Consider the following 16054-nt stretch of genomic DNA (forward strand, 5'->3'; position numbering starts at 1 on the left):
CCTTCCGGGACACCCCCCTTCCCCATGGCCCAACTCCCCAACCAAGTCCTCAGTCTGCCTCTCACACAACAGCTTCTATTTCTATTTCTGCCATGTCACTTAATATTCAAAAATTTTTAAACAAAAATTTAGAAAGAAATCAAAACTTGCAATGTGGCAAAAAGCAAGTTCAAGAAAATTGGGTGTGATAACTTCAGGACTTCTTGTCCTAAGCAGTTGTTATGGATTTAGCTTATTAGTTGAGCAAATAGTCATCCAACAGCATCCTGGTACACAAACCAGTGAGCTGGTCGGAGAGGAAGACAACCATTGCAAGTAGGAGAGCAAAGCAGCCGGGTGGAGATGTGAAGGTGTGCATTCGGAGGCGAGAGCGGGCACCGTGAGGCCCTGGCTGCTCTCCTGCCACTCGGAGGACACAGTGAAGCCATAGAGCATGGTGCACTTCCTCCTGGCTGAGCCGTGATTAACACCAATCATCCCCCAGACACCAGGGCAGCCTAATTAATCCACTCTGATTGCAAACCTTTCAGGAGTCTCAGCTGAGAGGCTCTTATGCACAACTGTGGAATTAGGGCTCAACCATTTAATAAGCCTAAAGATGGGAAGAACTGTCCAACATCTGCAGCCAACAGATGCCCCACTTACCACAGTAGGTGTAGATATGGTTGGACTCCAGGAAGCGGACCTTCAGATTGTGCAAAACCGCAGGTTCGTGGAGATAGCTAAGGGCAGTGAGGTCATTTTCCCCAACCAAGATGTCTGGATTCCGTAAGAAGGGCAGCTGGTTGCTTTGGACGTCGATTGGGTATTCTCGATCCTAAAGAAATCCAAGCAGCAGACACAGAAAGGAACAGCGATGAGGCACGCGGCCCATATTCAACGTCCAGCCTTCTTGGCCGGGACCAAGATCCCGACACCAAGAGATGAGCGTAACATTTTAAAGTGAGGCCAGCTGCACAAAATACCCGTGTTCACATGAGACCAGCCCAGGTGGAGGGGTCACCGACAACATAATCCCAATATATTCACGTAAGACCAATAAGAAATCCAGGAAGAAGCACCAGACCTACGAGAATGTTCTATTACTTCCCAATGACACAGCACTGGGTCATGAGCTGCCACAGGGCTCTGTTCTCTCCCCACTGCAGCAGACCTCCCTGGAGGGGCCACATTTAACATCAGTGCCTCCTCACTCTGTCTCACCCATCAACCAACACACACGCTTTCGTCTGGATTACCTTGCAACTGATGAGCTGCCTCTGTCAGAGGCCTCACGTGGCACCATTGGCACGCGTGTTTCCCTACAACCTGACTGCAAGCTTCGCTCGGGCAGTAATTCTGCCTAGACCTGAAGTATGAGACTTGGGAAGACAGTGTCACCAGGCTCACACATTTTAAAGTCACATCTCAGATGGGAGAGGTCGTCTTCATATCCTTGGCACAGCGTGTGGACCACATAAGTACCCAACAGAGTGACGCTACATTTATAACTGACAACATGTGTACGTATGCACGCAGGCGTGTGTCTCATTTGGAAGGTGGTAGGGGTTATTCTTCAAACATTTCAATAGAAGGCACTTGGCTGCTCACTAGGTGTTGTCTGGGTGTGGAATTTCTTAGTGTTCTAAAGAATCATCGAAGGAGCGCGTGAAAAATTTCATGAACCCAATTTACGTCCGAAGCTCTTCAGTGAGACCCAAGAGTGAAATTTTACAAACACCCTCAAGGAATTAAGGTACAGGTGGAGTCTGGATCACACTCTAAGCATCACTGTCCTATACTTACCCTTGAGGAAATTCTCTGAACAGTGACACAGTTCACTGGAGTAACAGTACCACTGTCCCGCCCCATCCTCACATTTAGAGGGACTAAAGCCACCAAATCTTAAGACATATTCTAGGGGTCGGCACTGTGGTGTAGCAGGTAAAGCCACCGCCTGCATCCCATATGGGCGCTGGTTCAAGTCCCAGCTGCTCCACTTCCAATCCAGCTCTCTGCTAGGGCTTGGGAAAACAGAAGATGGCCCAAGTCCTTGGGCCCCCGCACCTGCATGGGAGACCTGGAAGAAGCTCCTGGCTTCAGAATGGCACAGCTCCAGCTGTTGCGGCCAATTGGGGAGTGAACCAGTGGATGGAAGACCTCTCTCTGCCTCTCCTCCTCTCTGTGTAACTGACTTTCAAGTCAATAAATAAATAAATCTTAAAAAAAAAAAAAAAAACCACGACATATTCTAAAGCCAGGAATCAAAGAACTACAGTAAGGGTGCTAAACCAGACAGAGTAATGAACTGTAATAGCAAATTCAGAAATAAATGCAAGCATATATGGAAAATTTGTGCATGATAATGTTAAAATGCAAATAAATGGTTAGTAGAAATTATTAGAATATTGGCAAGTAAAGTAGCAAACAATTTGGAGGAAAAAATAAAAACAAGCCAGTATTCTCACTCCCTCATACCAAAATAAATTTAGATTGAACAAATAACAAAGAATATCAAAAAGAAAAACAGTAAGAAAAATGGGGACAATATTTGTGTGAGTGTTGGAAGAAGAACTTTTGACGTTTGGTATAAAGGCCAGAGCTACGAAGGCAAACATTCATCAATGTGACTACAATGAAGAGCTTGAAAAGTCACAACACACACGGGTGGCAAAGTCAAATGGGAGAGGGGTAGGGATTCCACATTCCATGAGCTCATGACCACAATATCCACAGGCTTCAGAACTCAAAGAACTAACACCCTAACGGAACACAAATCACCAACTAAGAACTACAAGTGGACAACACACAAACTATTCCACTTGACCAGTAACCAAACATAAAGAGCAACCAAGAGCCAGCGAAAGCCCTGGAGAGGGACAAGACCTCCCTAGGAGCAGCGTGGGAACCAGGTGCACCACTGTGGGTGCAGGCGGCTCCACCCCTCTGGAGGGCATCAGGTAACAGGTGCTAGGAATTTTACATCAACAGCTGCTTCTTCCTTGGCCTCAGTCCTGCGAGTGAGCAAGGATACGGACTCCTGAAGCTTTAAATAGTGAGGCCAAGCACAACGGAGACCCCTACGGACAGCACAGCACCTGCCCACAGCATCCTGCTGAGGATTAAAGTGTTAGAGGGAGGAGCCGAAGAGTCCTACATTTATTTATTTTCTTAAGTAACCAAGTGTCCTTTTAAATTTATTTTTAAATATTTATTTGAAAGAGTTAGAGAGAGAGAGAGTGTTCTTCCATCCGCTGGTTCACTCCCCAATTGGCTGCAACAGCGGGAGCTGCACTGATCCAAAGCCAGGAGCTTCTTCCGCATCTCCCACGTGGGTGCAGGGGCCCAAGGACTTGGGCCATCTTCCACTGCTTTCCCAGGCCATAGCAGAGAGCTGGATTGGAAGTGGAGCAGCCGGGACTTGAATCGGTGCCCATATGGGATGCTGGCGCTGTAGATGGTGGCTTTACCCACTACACCACAGCGCCGGCCCCAAGAATTCCACATTTAAAACCACGCATTCAAGCCTGCCTGGAGAGACGTCCCCATCAGACATGAGTTCTCTCTGTGGGATTTTCCTCCTGGTGCTGGTTTCTTTTCTCAGGTGAATGTAGGCCCTTTTCCTTCTGTGAAAAGCTCTTATTTATGTTAAACTCTGCAGACAGAATTCCCAAAAGGTGGGCTGTGAATTGGTTTTCATTCCACTGGGTTGTGGCACTGCCAGTCTCCTTCATCCACTGAGTTTGGTGGTGTCGCTGGGCCCCTCTGAAGGCTTCCTCATTCGCTACCACAACCCTGCAGCTCTCCCCTAGCTCAGCAAGCGACGTACCCCTCTCTGTACAGACCAGAAAGCTGGGACCCGAGCCCAGTGTCTCCGGCGCCCAAGACAGAAATGCCGCCATCTTCCTTTCTCAGATGCATCTCCTCCCAAAGCCCCTCCCCGCTCCAACACGTGCCACCTTGTGGGAATGCAGTCTGCCAGTGAGCTAGTGGTGCTGGCGACAGTGAAACTGATAAGGAACAAGAGCGCCCAGAGCAGCAGCAAAGACACAGAGCTGCCCGCTCAGCACCTGGAGCTGCAGTCGCCTTGCTATGTGGACACCTAGAGGAGAGGAGGGCTCCAGAGCCTTGAGAACAGATGGCTCTTCTGGCACAGGAATGCGATTCCAGGGCTGCCCAGTGCCCGGCACAGACGGCGACTGCTCACTGAGTCTCTGCAACCATCACCCGGTGCGGCCCACGCTGCAACACTGGACAAGGCCCCTGACTCCTGTGTTTACGCAGGGGGTAACGTAGCCCGACACGCCCAAGGCAGGGCAGCGCCAGCAACTGGACGGAGACCGAGCAGAAGTCTGTATTTTGTACATATTCTTTTACATTTCCAAAGCTTTCCAAGGACAGATTTATGTCAATAACTTAGATAAGACTGATTTTAAACGATTTGTTAAGATGGAGCCTGGTGCCCTTGCCCTGGCCCCACAAACCTTAGGGTGGCCTTGGCTATGGGGACGGAGATGGCACACGTTGCTTTAGTAAGGCTCCCACATTCTGTCTTCCTCCCTCCAAGTCAGGTCTCTGCACACAGGGAGTACTCCCCATCTGGGAGGTGCCTACAAACTGGACACAAACTCGATGGGAAAACGGCATTTCAAAGTACAGCCGGGGGTGCAGGGCATTGAACCACTTTGAGTCCCAGCTCCACTTCCAAACCAGCTCCCTGCTAATGCGCCTGGCAAAGTAGTGAAGGATGGCCCAAGTGCCTGGGTCCCTGCACTCAAGTGGGAGACAAGGATGGTGTTCTGACTCCTGGCTTCAGCCTGGCCCAGTCTTGGCTGTAGTAGCCATTAGGGGAGTGAACCAGCAGATGGACGATCTCTGTCACTCTGCCTTTTAAATAAATCTTTAATCAAAAGCACAGCCAGGGGAAACGGAAAAGTTTCCCCTGCCACTAGAGGGCATGAGTTCAGCGGACTGAAAGGGAGGGGGGACCAGGAGATAGAAGGCCGGACCTGCACGGTGCTCCATTCCAGCAAACCATGCAGGAGCTACACCTGTCACCATGGTTTGCATCACTCAAATGCCCAATCCAGTTTAAAAGCAGAGCGCTGGGGCCGGGCACTGTGGCATAGAAGGTTAAGCCTCCACCTGCAGTGCCAGCATCCCAGCTTCTCCACCTGATCCAGCTCTCTGCTATGGCCTGGGAAAGCAGTGGAAGATGGCCCAAGTACTTATACCCCTGCACTCATGTGGGAGACCTGGAAAAAGCTCCTGGCTTCAGATCAGCTCAGCTCCAGCCACTGAGGCCATTTGGGGAGTGAACCAGTAGATGGAAGACTTTTCTCTATTTCTCCCTCTCTGCCTGTAATTCTGCCTCTCAAATATTAAAAAAAAAAAAAAAAACCCACAGAGTGTTATGCTAAGAGCTGGTACACTCCCCGGGACTGGGGAGAATGCAGTGGAAGACAGACACTGTCCTTTCCCCCAAGGACTTCACCATCTTGGGCCCCTGCCACCCACACTGGAGACCCAGATGATGTTCCAGGTTCCCAGCGTCAGCCTGGCCCAGCCCCAACCATCACGGAAATTTGGGGAGTAAACCAATGGATGAAAGACACCCCCTGTCATTCGGCCTTTCAAATACATTTTTTTTTTTGACAGGCAGAGTTAGACAGTGAGAGAGAGAGAGAGAGAGAGAGAGAGAGAGAGAGAAAGGTCTTCCTTTTCCATTGGTTCATCCCCCAATGGCCGCTACGGCCGGCCCGTTGCGGTCGGAATGCTGCGCCGATCTGAAGCCAGGAGTCAGGTGCTTATCCTGGTCTCCAATGTGGGTGCAGGGCCCAAGGACTTGGGCCATCCTCCACTGCCCTCCCAGTCCACAGCAGAGAGGTGGACTGGAAGAGGAGCAACCAGGACAGAATCCAGTGCCCCAACCGGGACTAGAACCTGGGGTGCTGGCACCGCAGGTGGAGGATTAGCCTAGTGAGCCATGGCGCCGGCCTCAAATACATCTTTAAAAAAAAAATCTTGTGTCCGTTGAATTTTGCTTATAATAACTCAAAGAGATGGATACTGTATGAAGGCACGAGCATGAGGCCCCGAGCAGCCCGAGTGAGGAAGTCAAAGGATGGCTGCAGGCCAGGGAGGGGAGATGGGGCACTCAGTGGGGACAGGGTCAGTTTTGCAGGACAAAGAGGGTCCTGGAGCTGGACGGTGGTCATGGTTGCACAAAACTGAATGCCACTGAGCCATACATCAGCAACCATGAACACTGGGCAGGGGTGGGCACAGCCATGAAGCCACCACTTGTGATGCCCGCATGCTGTATCAGGATGCTTCCATTCAAGACGTGGGTTCGAGTCCCAGCTCTGCTCCTGATTCCAGCTTCCTGCTGGTGTGCACCCAGGGAGGCAGCAGGAAACGGCTCAAGTGGTTGGGTCCCTGCCGCCCACACAGGAGACCCAGATGAGTTCCCAGCTCCTGGCATTTAAGGAGTGAACCAGCAGATGGGAGGTCTGTGTTTCTGTCTCACAAAATTTAAATTTTTTCCTAATTGTTAATATGATAGATTTTATATTTACACAAATTCTCCCTACATAATAATAAATGAGCAAAAGCAGAGAAAGAAAATATCTTGGAGGAACAGTGAGAAGCTGAAATACCTTGGGCAGGTCAGCTCTGCTACAGCTGGGTTAGGAGCATCGTGTATTCTAGGGAAGGACCCTGACTCTGACCCTTCGCTGCTGCAGCGAGACCTATCGGGGGCAGGAGGCTGCTGGGGTGGGTTTCCCAAACGGCCTGGAATAGCAAAGCTGGCTTCAGCCTCACAGGAGGCTGCTCAGGCACGCAGGGTGCAGCCACATGGCTCCTGCCCCAGGCCACAGCTCCACTCCCTCCTAACGACAGCTCAGAGCCAGCCGTGGACAATCACAGCCCAGGAGCAGCCAGGACAGAGGCAGCCGCTCAGAGCCCATTATTTCTCGAGAGCTGCGGCGGATGTCCGGCCCCGGGCTTCCCTTCAGAGTCCACACTGGCCGGAGCAGGGGAGAGAGGAGAGGAGCCCTGGGCAGCTGCCAGGGTGAGTCACCCAGGGCCAGTTTCCCTTCCAGCCAGGCAGGCAAGCATCTGTCTCAGCACCACAACAGAGCATCCCTCACTACCTCCCTACAACTTTCCCCAACACCTGCCCACTTGAAAGAATCAACTGAGACGAAATCTGGAGTGAAAGAGGCAGCGTGCAAGTGGGCGGGCTGATTTCACTGTCTCCGCTCGGGGTGGGGAGTTACCCAGCACGGTAAACAGACGCCATCTGTCAGGAGCTGCCCTTCTCGCTGCACGGTGGCCGGCCAGGAAGAGGAAGGCGAGTGGATGCTTTCTAGCGAACTCGCTGTCCTGCTCCGGTTCACCAAGTGCTATGCTCAAGGTCCACAGCAGGGGGATGCGGAATCAGCAAGTTATTCACCGACCATCCAGGTGGGAAGATTAGGCCACGATGCTTCAACTGATGACGAAGTGTTAACAGTCGACGATCGAAGGCTGAAGGCTATGGCATGGACTTTCACTGCCACTGGAGTTTAGCAAGAGGCGCGTCAGCACGCCCAGCCATGCCCACTCTGCAGCCCATCCAGATCCACCCCTGAGCCAGTTCTCGAGGTTTTCCCACCACTTTGTTCAAAGCCCATTTCTCTGTGAGCCCTGCAGGAACCCCTCTGGGCATCCCCTGCCCAGGGCCACCTGACCATTCCTTCCTCCAACAGCTCCCAGGTGCACCACGGGCCTCCTCCCCATCCCTGGAACGTACCCAAACGGGACACAGGACGATCTCAGGGCTTTGGCACACACACACAGCTCCTGACTGAGACACCCTACTCTAGGGCCACTGCACCCCCAGTCTTCAGTGGCTGGTTCCTTCCCACAGCTCTCTCTCCCCAAGAAGCTCGGCCTCACTGAACACCTCTCCCTGGAGAGTTCCTGATGCTCCCTCCAGCACCTTGAGCTCTTGCTCTGTGCTCACTGCAACCTGTCATGACCCTCTCTGTCTCACTTCTATGTCACGTGCACTGCCCTCTCCACACTGAGCTCCCCAAGTCAGCAGGGCCACACATGTCCATCATTACCCGCAAGCCCAGCCCAGGGCACACACCCAGGCTCCAAACACATGTGAGACGCACATCACAGGCTCATGGAAAGGGGAACCAAATTGGACCCTTGAGGAGGAAAAGGATGGCACGGTTACTGCCAACACCAGCCTGAAGGTCGGTGACGACAAAGGAAGTTCAGGCACCTGCGACACTCACGTGCCAGGCACGACTGAGTACACGTCACAGACTCACCTACTTTATTCTCAAAATAACTTGAAACAAAAACCATTCCCATTCATGTCAGAAGTGACCAGCTTGTCCAAGGTCACCCAGCTCCTAAGGACTGGGCAGGATCCCAACCCAGGTGGGCTGGCTCAGAACCCACGTCCCAGCCTCCAGACTCCATGCTTGGGGTGATCTCTCGTAGGAGTTCCCACTCCCCCAGTACCCACTGATGCCTCAAACCCAGAGAAGGACCCCTGTTCCTTCTGCTCCACAGAGAAGATCCTGGTCTCAGCCACCCAGGACCTCTCCGTGGCCAACCCCAATGGGTACTTACTCTTTACCAATACCCACAGAGCAGCTTCCTGCATTAGTGTGTTCAGATAACATCATCATCATCAACGGGAGAACCCATGGCTCAGAAGCCCCAGTGGCCAGGAAAACCTCAAGCGTACCATGTACCAATGAGTCCCGTTTGACACACACCTGAGCGTCCCACCCCACCACTCACCCACCCACCCACCCACCAGCCCAGCCCAGCCCAGCCCAGCACTTACGGTTTCATCTTCCAGTCTGAGCTGGAGGCACCTGTCTCCCTCTTTGTAGTCCTTGGTTAACTCAGCTGAGCGCCACACTTCCTCAGGGTCAGGGATCCACACCCTCGTGTACTGAAAGATGAAAACCAGAGACTCAGACACAAAACAAAGCTGCCAGGGGCGAAACGCGTCGCCACCTATGCAGGGCCTATCCCAACGTTTAAAGCCACGTGCACACATCTTGTCATCTTCTCAAGACCCAAGGTGACCCAGTACCAGGATAACAGATAAGTAACTCACGGGGCTGGTGGCAGACAGCACCTTCCAGGTCTTAGCAGAATATTCAGGATGACTGGCATGGCTGCATCTGGCTATCCCCACCACCAGCTGCTCTGTGGTCTCCCAGGGTGGTGCACAACAGCACACAATAGAGTATCTGGTGTGGCTACAAGCAACGCCACACACAAAACCCAGCAAGACAGCACAGCCTATCTCTGTAGCTTGCCAATGTCTGCTCCAATATTCTACCTTCAGGGACAAAGTCATTTTCTTACAGATATCTTAAGGAAGTGGTCAACAAATCAATAGCATATTTAAGTATCCCAGAACAGTCAGTTTGTGCATTCTTGAAGCCAGAAACTTACCCCGAAAATCTCATCCCACCTCCCCCATTGCTATCCTGACTCAAAGAGTCATTAAGCTGGCCAAGTCCTGGCAGGGGAAAACCCCTGTCCCCAGCCAGTGGTGACAAGGGAGACACCTCCAGCGACTTGCCCAGTAGGTGCTCGACCTAACTCAGGCATTCCCAGCCCCAACCCAATGTCAGAATCACAGGAGGAGCTCTGGAACCCCCACTCCCATGTTCCGTTGCAGACCAGTGCCATGAGGACCCAAGGTGAGGCTGACGTATGGGGTACTCTCCGCATGGCAGCATCTGGATCTGCGGGCTGTCATGCAGAATTCAGTTCTCGGTCATTTCCACATAGCTGTGTGCATGTGTGTACATGCACGGGGCTTCAGAAAGTTCACGGAAAAAGGACTTACAAGATATTTTGGTGCAAAAAAAAAAATTGAAACCAGTCCACAAACATTTTGAGAACCCCATGTTTGCGCAGGCTTCAAAAACATTTTTGCACCAAAATAAACTTATCTGTCCAATCTGAAGTACCCTGGGTTTGGTTTGTGTTTTCATCAAGGTTTATTTGCTCATGGATTTACTGATGGATCTGTTGGTCAAACTACAACTCGAGAGTTATAAAATGGGATCATCACAGAAGTGTCAGATCAGCTTTAAGATCTATTTTAGATCTATAGCATTAACAAAAAAAAAAAACACTTCGAGTTCTGCTAAAAGTTTCTAACACCTGTATGCCTAACTTCTTTGCTACAAAATTCCCAGCAAAGCTAAAAGCCACACACATTCGTTTCTCCCTCCAGCAACAGCTTGGATTCACAAGCAACAGCATCACATTACCTGATGACACAGAAGCCTCTAACTCTGGTACAAATGTAAAGGAAAAAAAAAAAACACACAACTTTTCATCTTGCATTGACAGAATGAGGTACTGAAACTGCTTCTCTGGATAATTTCAGGGGTTATTAGTCCATGGAACAATGTCTTGTTCTGAGCCCAGATTTGGGGATCCCATCACATTTACCTCTGCTAACTCAGTTCAACTCCAATCACCCCTCTGCTTCTCTGCTTCTGTTAAGGGGAAGTCACCAGTCCACACGAAGCTGCGTGCACGCATTCGAGGACTTCGTTCAGCAATCTTAGACCTGGACACAGGCCTGGTGTGGTTTTGTGGCCAAACAACATCCTTGGCAAACCAGGAACAGGTCAGGCAGGACAGGGGCTCGGTCAGCATACTCCCAAGCACCAGCCGACCAGGCGCCCACGCAGTGGGCTTGATTTAGGTCCTGCCTCTTGTGCTTTTCAACAATGTTTGCCTGCAGGGGGTCCCAGACCCCTGTGCCACACTCCCTCTCATGACTGAGCCATGAAAGACGTATGGGGCAGAACCAGACATGGACCGATGAGCAGGCAAACACCTTCAGCATCCCAGCTCAAGGTAGGAAGCCAGAGTCACTGATGGCTGGTATTACAAAGAAAGCTCACAGAATCCTAACCCTGGCTCTGCCTCTCATAGGAATATTAGCCTATCTCTACAGTTCAGTGCTACAGGACTTCAGATCTGCGAGCTTTCCAGTATAACCACCTCTAGGGAAAACTTCCTGAGCTCCGGCTGAACTCGTCCTCCCCGCAGGGACTCTCGCTCACCCTCACCCAGGGCCACCCCCCAGCCAGCTGCAGCAACCCATAAGACTCTGTCCCTAAGATCCAGCCTCCCCCGGTTCTCTCTGGTCACTCAGTTATGCTTCTGGGATCTCCCAAGTCAGCGTACCCAAGAGAGTCTGCCCCACGCAAAACCTCCGCTCAGCGTAAACGCTGCCAGAACGGCTCAAGTAACAGAGTGACAAGTAATTGAGACAACTAGGGAAGTCTGGGCAGGAGCCAAGAGGAGGTGGCAGGACTGGGACCCAAGGAGCCCAGCCCAGCATGCACCTGCCACGTGCTGCCCCATGTGGTGGACCCGACCATAGCCAGCACTGCAGAGCTCACTTTCCAGCTCTGTCTCCAATTCTTACTCTGGGAGAGTGCCTTGATCTCTAGGTAGGTAAATCTCTTCCATAAACAGATTGAATCCACGTGGAAGGCAGAAAACTGGCTTCCGTATCTTTGCACACCTGTGGCCCCATCACAGCATCAGGGACACAGAAGGCTACCAATGACACCGTGGTTCTTTGTTCCTCCAAGGCAGGAGCTCAGCACCGCACCACCGAGGAGCAGAGCGCAGGGTCTCAGGCCCCGCCCGGATCCAGCGATCAGCAGGCATTGTTCCAGGACTCCCTTCTGAGGCTGGCATCCACGCAGGCTCAAGTCCCTGACATGAGCATTAAACGGCACAGCACCTGCACGTAAGTTACATACATCCTCTTGTATGCTGAAGTCTCTAGACTTCTTATAACCCCTAAAACTATGCAAGTGCTACACAATTTGTCAGGATCCTGCTTTAACGGTGCTTAATTCCATCATATCAAAGTAAATCGAAGAGTAAGCCTGACCTCATTATCGAGGGAAAGCTGGTGGTTTGGGAAGGCTCTGCCAGCCCGTCGCCCATGCACCACCTGGAGGAGACGGCTGCCGACGTCACAGACGCACCCAGAACCGAACTCCTGCAGCCTCCTGTTCACTTCCTTCGCCTCTACCGGGCCAGCGCCAGCCCCACCTGCAGCTGCATGTCAAGATCCCACAGGGAGCGCTTACAAGTGCCCCGCCACGCGACACCCTGGACCACTCACATCCTACGTGGGCAAGATGGGGTTTTGTGAAGCACCCCAGACGACCAGGAAGGGCGAGCATGTCTGACAACCAGGCCAGGTGGTCCGATAGGTAACCGAGATTTGAGGGCTATCACAGACCCTTGCTCAGGCGCCCACAGGCGTCTCCCCACCATCAGCCTGTGGCCACCCCAGCAGCTAGAGGCACTCTCCCCAAAAGTTCCAGCTAAGGTGGAAATGCAGGCGCGAGAAGAGCACAGCACGTTTGTTCACACAAATCACCACGCGGCCACGCAGGCTGCAGGTGCAACAAAGCCTTGTCTGAAGGAAAGCAGTCTGGGCGGGGTCCTGTGGGAATGGAGAAGGGAGAACCCTCCCCAACTTGGGGGCTGCCCTGTTCCTCCTGTGGCTAAGGGTCCAAGAGCAGGAATACCACTGTCCACCACCATAGGTATCCCTACCACCAACACAACGTCTGCAAGTTAGTAAGCATTCAAGTCTCTGCTGTGTCACTGGAATCGTGGCTCTGCCTGGGAGTGGCTCGGGAGTCTTTAGCACAGCAGAAAATGTTTTCACCAAGCACCTGCTCAGAACCTGACCTAGAACTCACTGGGGAAGGCCAGCTCCTGTCCCTCCGAAAGCACAGATGCCACCCAACTTCTCCACACAAGACCAGTCTGAGGTTAGGGCAAGTAGCAACGAAAGCCACCGGCACGAGGCAACTGTGGGTTTCGAGGGAAACAAACCGTTAAAAGGAAGGAAGGGAGACCGAGCCCTCGGATGCCACCTGTACAAGGACGGCAAAGCCAATCCCCACCCTTGGCTGGGGCTCCAAGTCTACGGGCAAAGTGACAGGAGGGAGGGCTGAGACCCCAGTGCTCAGACACTGAAACTCCAGGCCCAAGGAACTCACACCCCGTAAAAACCTCTTTATAAACTCCTAGCTCTTGAAAAAGGGGGACACTCACAGTCCTTCAGTGAGGTTGGGCAAACACACTCCAAACATTCCTTAAGACTATCCTAAGTACCATCTTCTGTTTGGTGTCAGTGTGTCCATCTGAAGCTTCTATTAAAATAGTTGCATGGAGGGGAAAGAGAAAAGCCACAGCCCAAGGACATGGAGAGCGTCATTTCAGCACCGGCACAGCGGCAGTTTCCCAAGCGGGCTGGCACCTGGCCAGACTGCCATGTTGTAGGAAGCAGGAAAATACTTCACCCCACCACGCCTGTGGTAGGAAGTGGGTCCCATTCTACCCCTGTGCGAGTCAGAGTTGCAGGTCCAGGGTGCTTGTCCCGACTCCATCATCAGGGCAGCTTCTACACTTCCAAGGCTTAGCTTCCTCCTCTGTACTGTGGGGGAAACACCTTCCATATCAGGGCTGTGGCTGGGATTAAAGAATGCAGGCAGAACACGCAGGACGGTACCCTGCACACACTAAGCGCTTGGTAGTTACTGCGGTGGCAGGACTCGGGCACTGGGAGTAACAGGTAGAGAATTCCCTCCAGGAAAGCACAGGCCCCACCCAGAGTAATCCCAAGAGAGTCGTGTGCACGCAGTGTCACGGGAACACCGCAGCTCGTCGCTTCCAATTTATTTCCCGAGTTAATACCTCCCCAACCCCCCACCATGCCGGCAGCAAGTAAGCTTCTTAGTTCCCCTGTTTAATCATTCCTACGAAGGGCTCCCTACACCAGTAACACCTCCCCCTTTTCCTCAAATGCTCCCTGTAATGCTAAGGCAGAGGGAATTATACGTAAATACAGCGGACGCCCAGAGCCCACAAAGTGATGGAAAAGTCATGGGCGATTTCTGAGCCGAACAAGCAGGCTCCCGAGACCCAATCCAGACCCCTCCCAAGCTCGCCTCACATTCTTTCTCAAAGGACAGGGAACCACAGTGGAGTTCACAGCATCTCAACATCTCAACCCATCCATCACTGGAAAAAGGAAAAAAAAAAAAAAGTCTATTTGTGGCATCTGATTGTGTCAGTCACAATCACATCTCAATCCGCATTCTACCTGTCAGTGAAGCTAACGCAGTTCCACGCCTCCAGGTACCCGTTTACTGCCCTGCAGGTGTGGTGAGGAGGAAGCAGTGTGTCCTGGGGCGACGCAAGCACGCGGTATACAAGGAGCATCGCCACATCTTCTCCTCCAGCCTCTTCTCACCATCTCCGTCTGTGTTGGTGGCGGGAGCTGCGGCTGATACCAGAGGCCTAGAAACAGCTCTAAACAAACGTGCTCACTCGGGGACTTCCTGGGTTCAGTTTGGTCAACCATAACAGAGTAGTCTGTTTCCTCCTTCATGTCTTGCTTTCAAAGAACCTGAAATCTGCACTGGGCTCAGTGGAAAGACCACGGAAGCCCCCCCGGGGACAAGGGAGCACGTGTCATCAGCAGATTGGCTTGGTGCGGCTGCCATGCTGAGCCCATGTAACCTGCTTGCCGAAGCAGCTCAGCAGGATTTACCCAAAGCCAGCCCGAGTCACGCAGCTGTGTGTGCGCCTGGACCCAAGCAAGAAGCTAAACTTTGTAGAAATCCTACTCACGGCAACACGGGGACGGCTCCTGGGCTCGTGAACTCTCCCCACAGGCAGCAGTTCAGTGCCACAATTAAGCGACCTGCTGTCCTATTAAAAATCTTCAAGTCACATTAGACTGCCTCTCAGAGGATACCACCTTCATTCCCAAAGCTTTTTGAGATACTCAAACTTTTAAAATCCATATATAAAGCCATCTTGGGAGAGTCATTTTCCTCTTGGTCCTGTGGGTTTACACCCTACAATCAAAGATTAGTGTATTGCTTTCCCCAAAGAAAGTCTTTTTTATAGAAAACTTTTATTTAATAAATATAAATTTCGAAAGTACAACTTTTGGATTATAGTGGTTCTTCCCCCCCATAACCACCCTCTCAGCTGCAAACCATCCCATCTCCTACTCCCTCTCCCATCCCATTCTTCATCAAGATTCATTTAAGAAATAGTCTTAACAGCTTGTAATCACCAAAACACTTCTTAGAAATTCATACCCTAGAAGTATGTACCAAGTCAGAGTTGGGTGGCTTCCATGTATTTTCCTAGTCCTGTTGCAGGATTTGCCCTCTTCAACCAAAGCCAGCCCTGACCGGAGTTTTTTCAGGCTCAGCGCTGTCCTGCAGACAGAACTTCATTAATCCAAGTGGGAGGTGCACAGAAGGATTTCTCTGAGGAACCTGGGGTGACTGCACCTTGCATCCGGCCCCACGAGTGCACGGGTTTACTCTTGCTGCATCTTCTAAAGACCTCCTACCTCAGCACGCACCTGCCTTACACCTGTGTCCTGAGCGATGGAGTTCAACGAGTGCCTGCTGTTTAAGCCACCAAGGCTCCAAGACCTTACGGTGCCTCTGACTGCCATGCGGAGTCCAAGCGCAATGACTACCGAGCAGACGTCACGCAGAACGCACACTTGCCTATCTGGTGACCGAGCTCTCGGGAGTTCCCTCCAGAGCCACAGGGTAACCAGAGTCTCTAGAATGCTCATGGATCCCTCCAACTCCTCCACACCAAATGCAGGCATCTCAGAAACAGATTCAGACACTCACTGTTCCTTTGTGTCCAGCGGAAAAGTGGGTCTGCAGCTTAGAGAGTAGCTGGCCTGACCTGCATTCCAAGAGCTCAGAAAAAGAGCAAAGGCAAGGTTACTGTGAAATGCACACTTCCTACACTTCACCCCGAAGGGTTCTGTGAGTGGGGTGGGGGTAAGGAGATTTACCATAACGACCACAGTGAATGTGAAAGGATTGCCGAAAACAAATGGCTTGCTATAGATAACAGCATCACATATGGAGCGAGGCATCGCAAAGAACAAACCAGCACTAACCAGCAGAGCTAAGTGGTCCATGCAACCGTTCCTTAA

General features: G+C 51.8%; 1 protein-coding gene across 1 annotated transcript in view; it reads right to left on the reverse strand.

The window, feature by feature from the left end:
* MYO5B (myosin VB) overlaps positions 1 to 16054 on the reverse strand; it is a 306778-nt gene that overhangs the window by 172546 nt on the left and 118178 nt on the right. The window contains exons 2-3 of the mRNA XM_062201653.1: positions 8837 to 8947; positions 646 to 817 (exon numbers count right to left, since the gene is read on the reverse strand). Of these exons, the coding sequence (XP_062057637.1) occupies positions 646 to 817; positions 8837 to 8947 (283 nt within the window). The remainder of the gene's footprint in view (positions 1 to 645; positions 818 to 8836; positions 8948 to 16054) is intronic.

The sequence above is a fragment of the Lepus europaeus genome, chromosome 9, assembly GCF_033115175.1.
Source record: "Lepus europaeus isolate LE1 chromosome 9, mLepTim1.pri, whole genome shotgun sequence".
NCBI classification, from domain to species: Eukaryota; Metazoa; Chordata; class Mammalia; order Lagomorpha; family Leporidae; genus Lepus; species Lepus europaeus.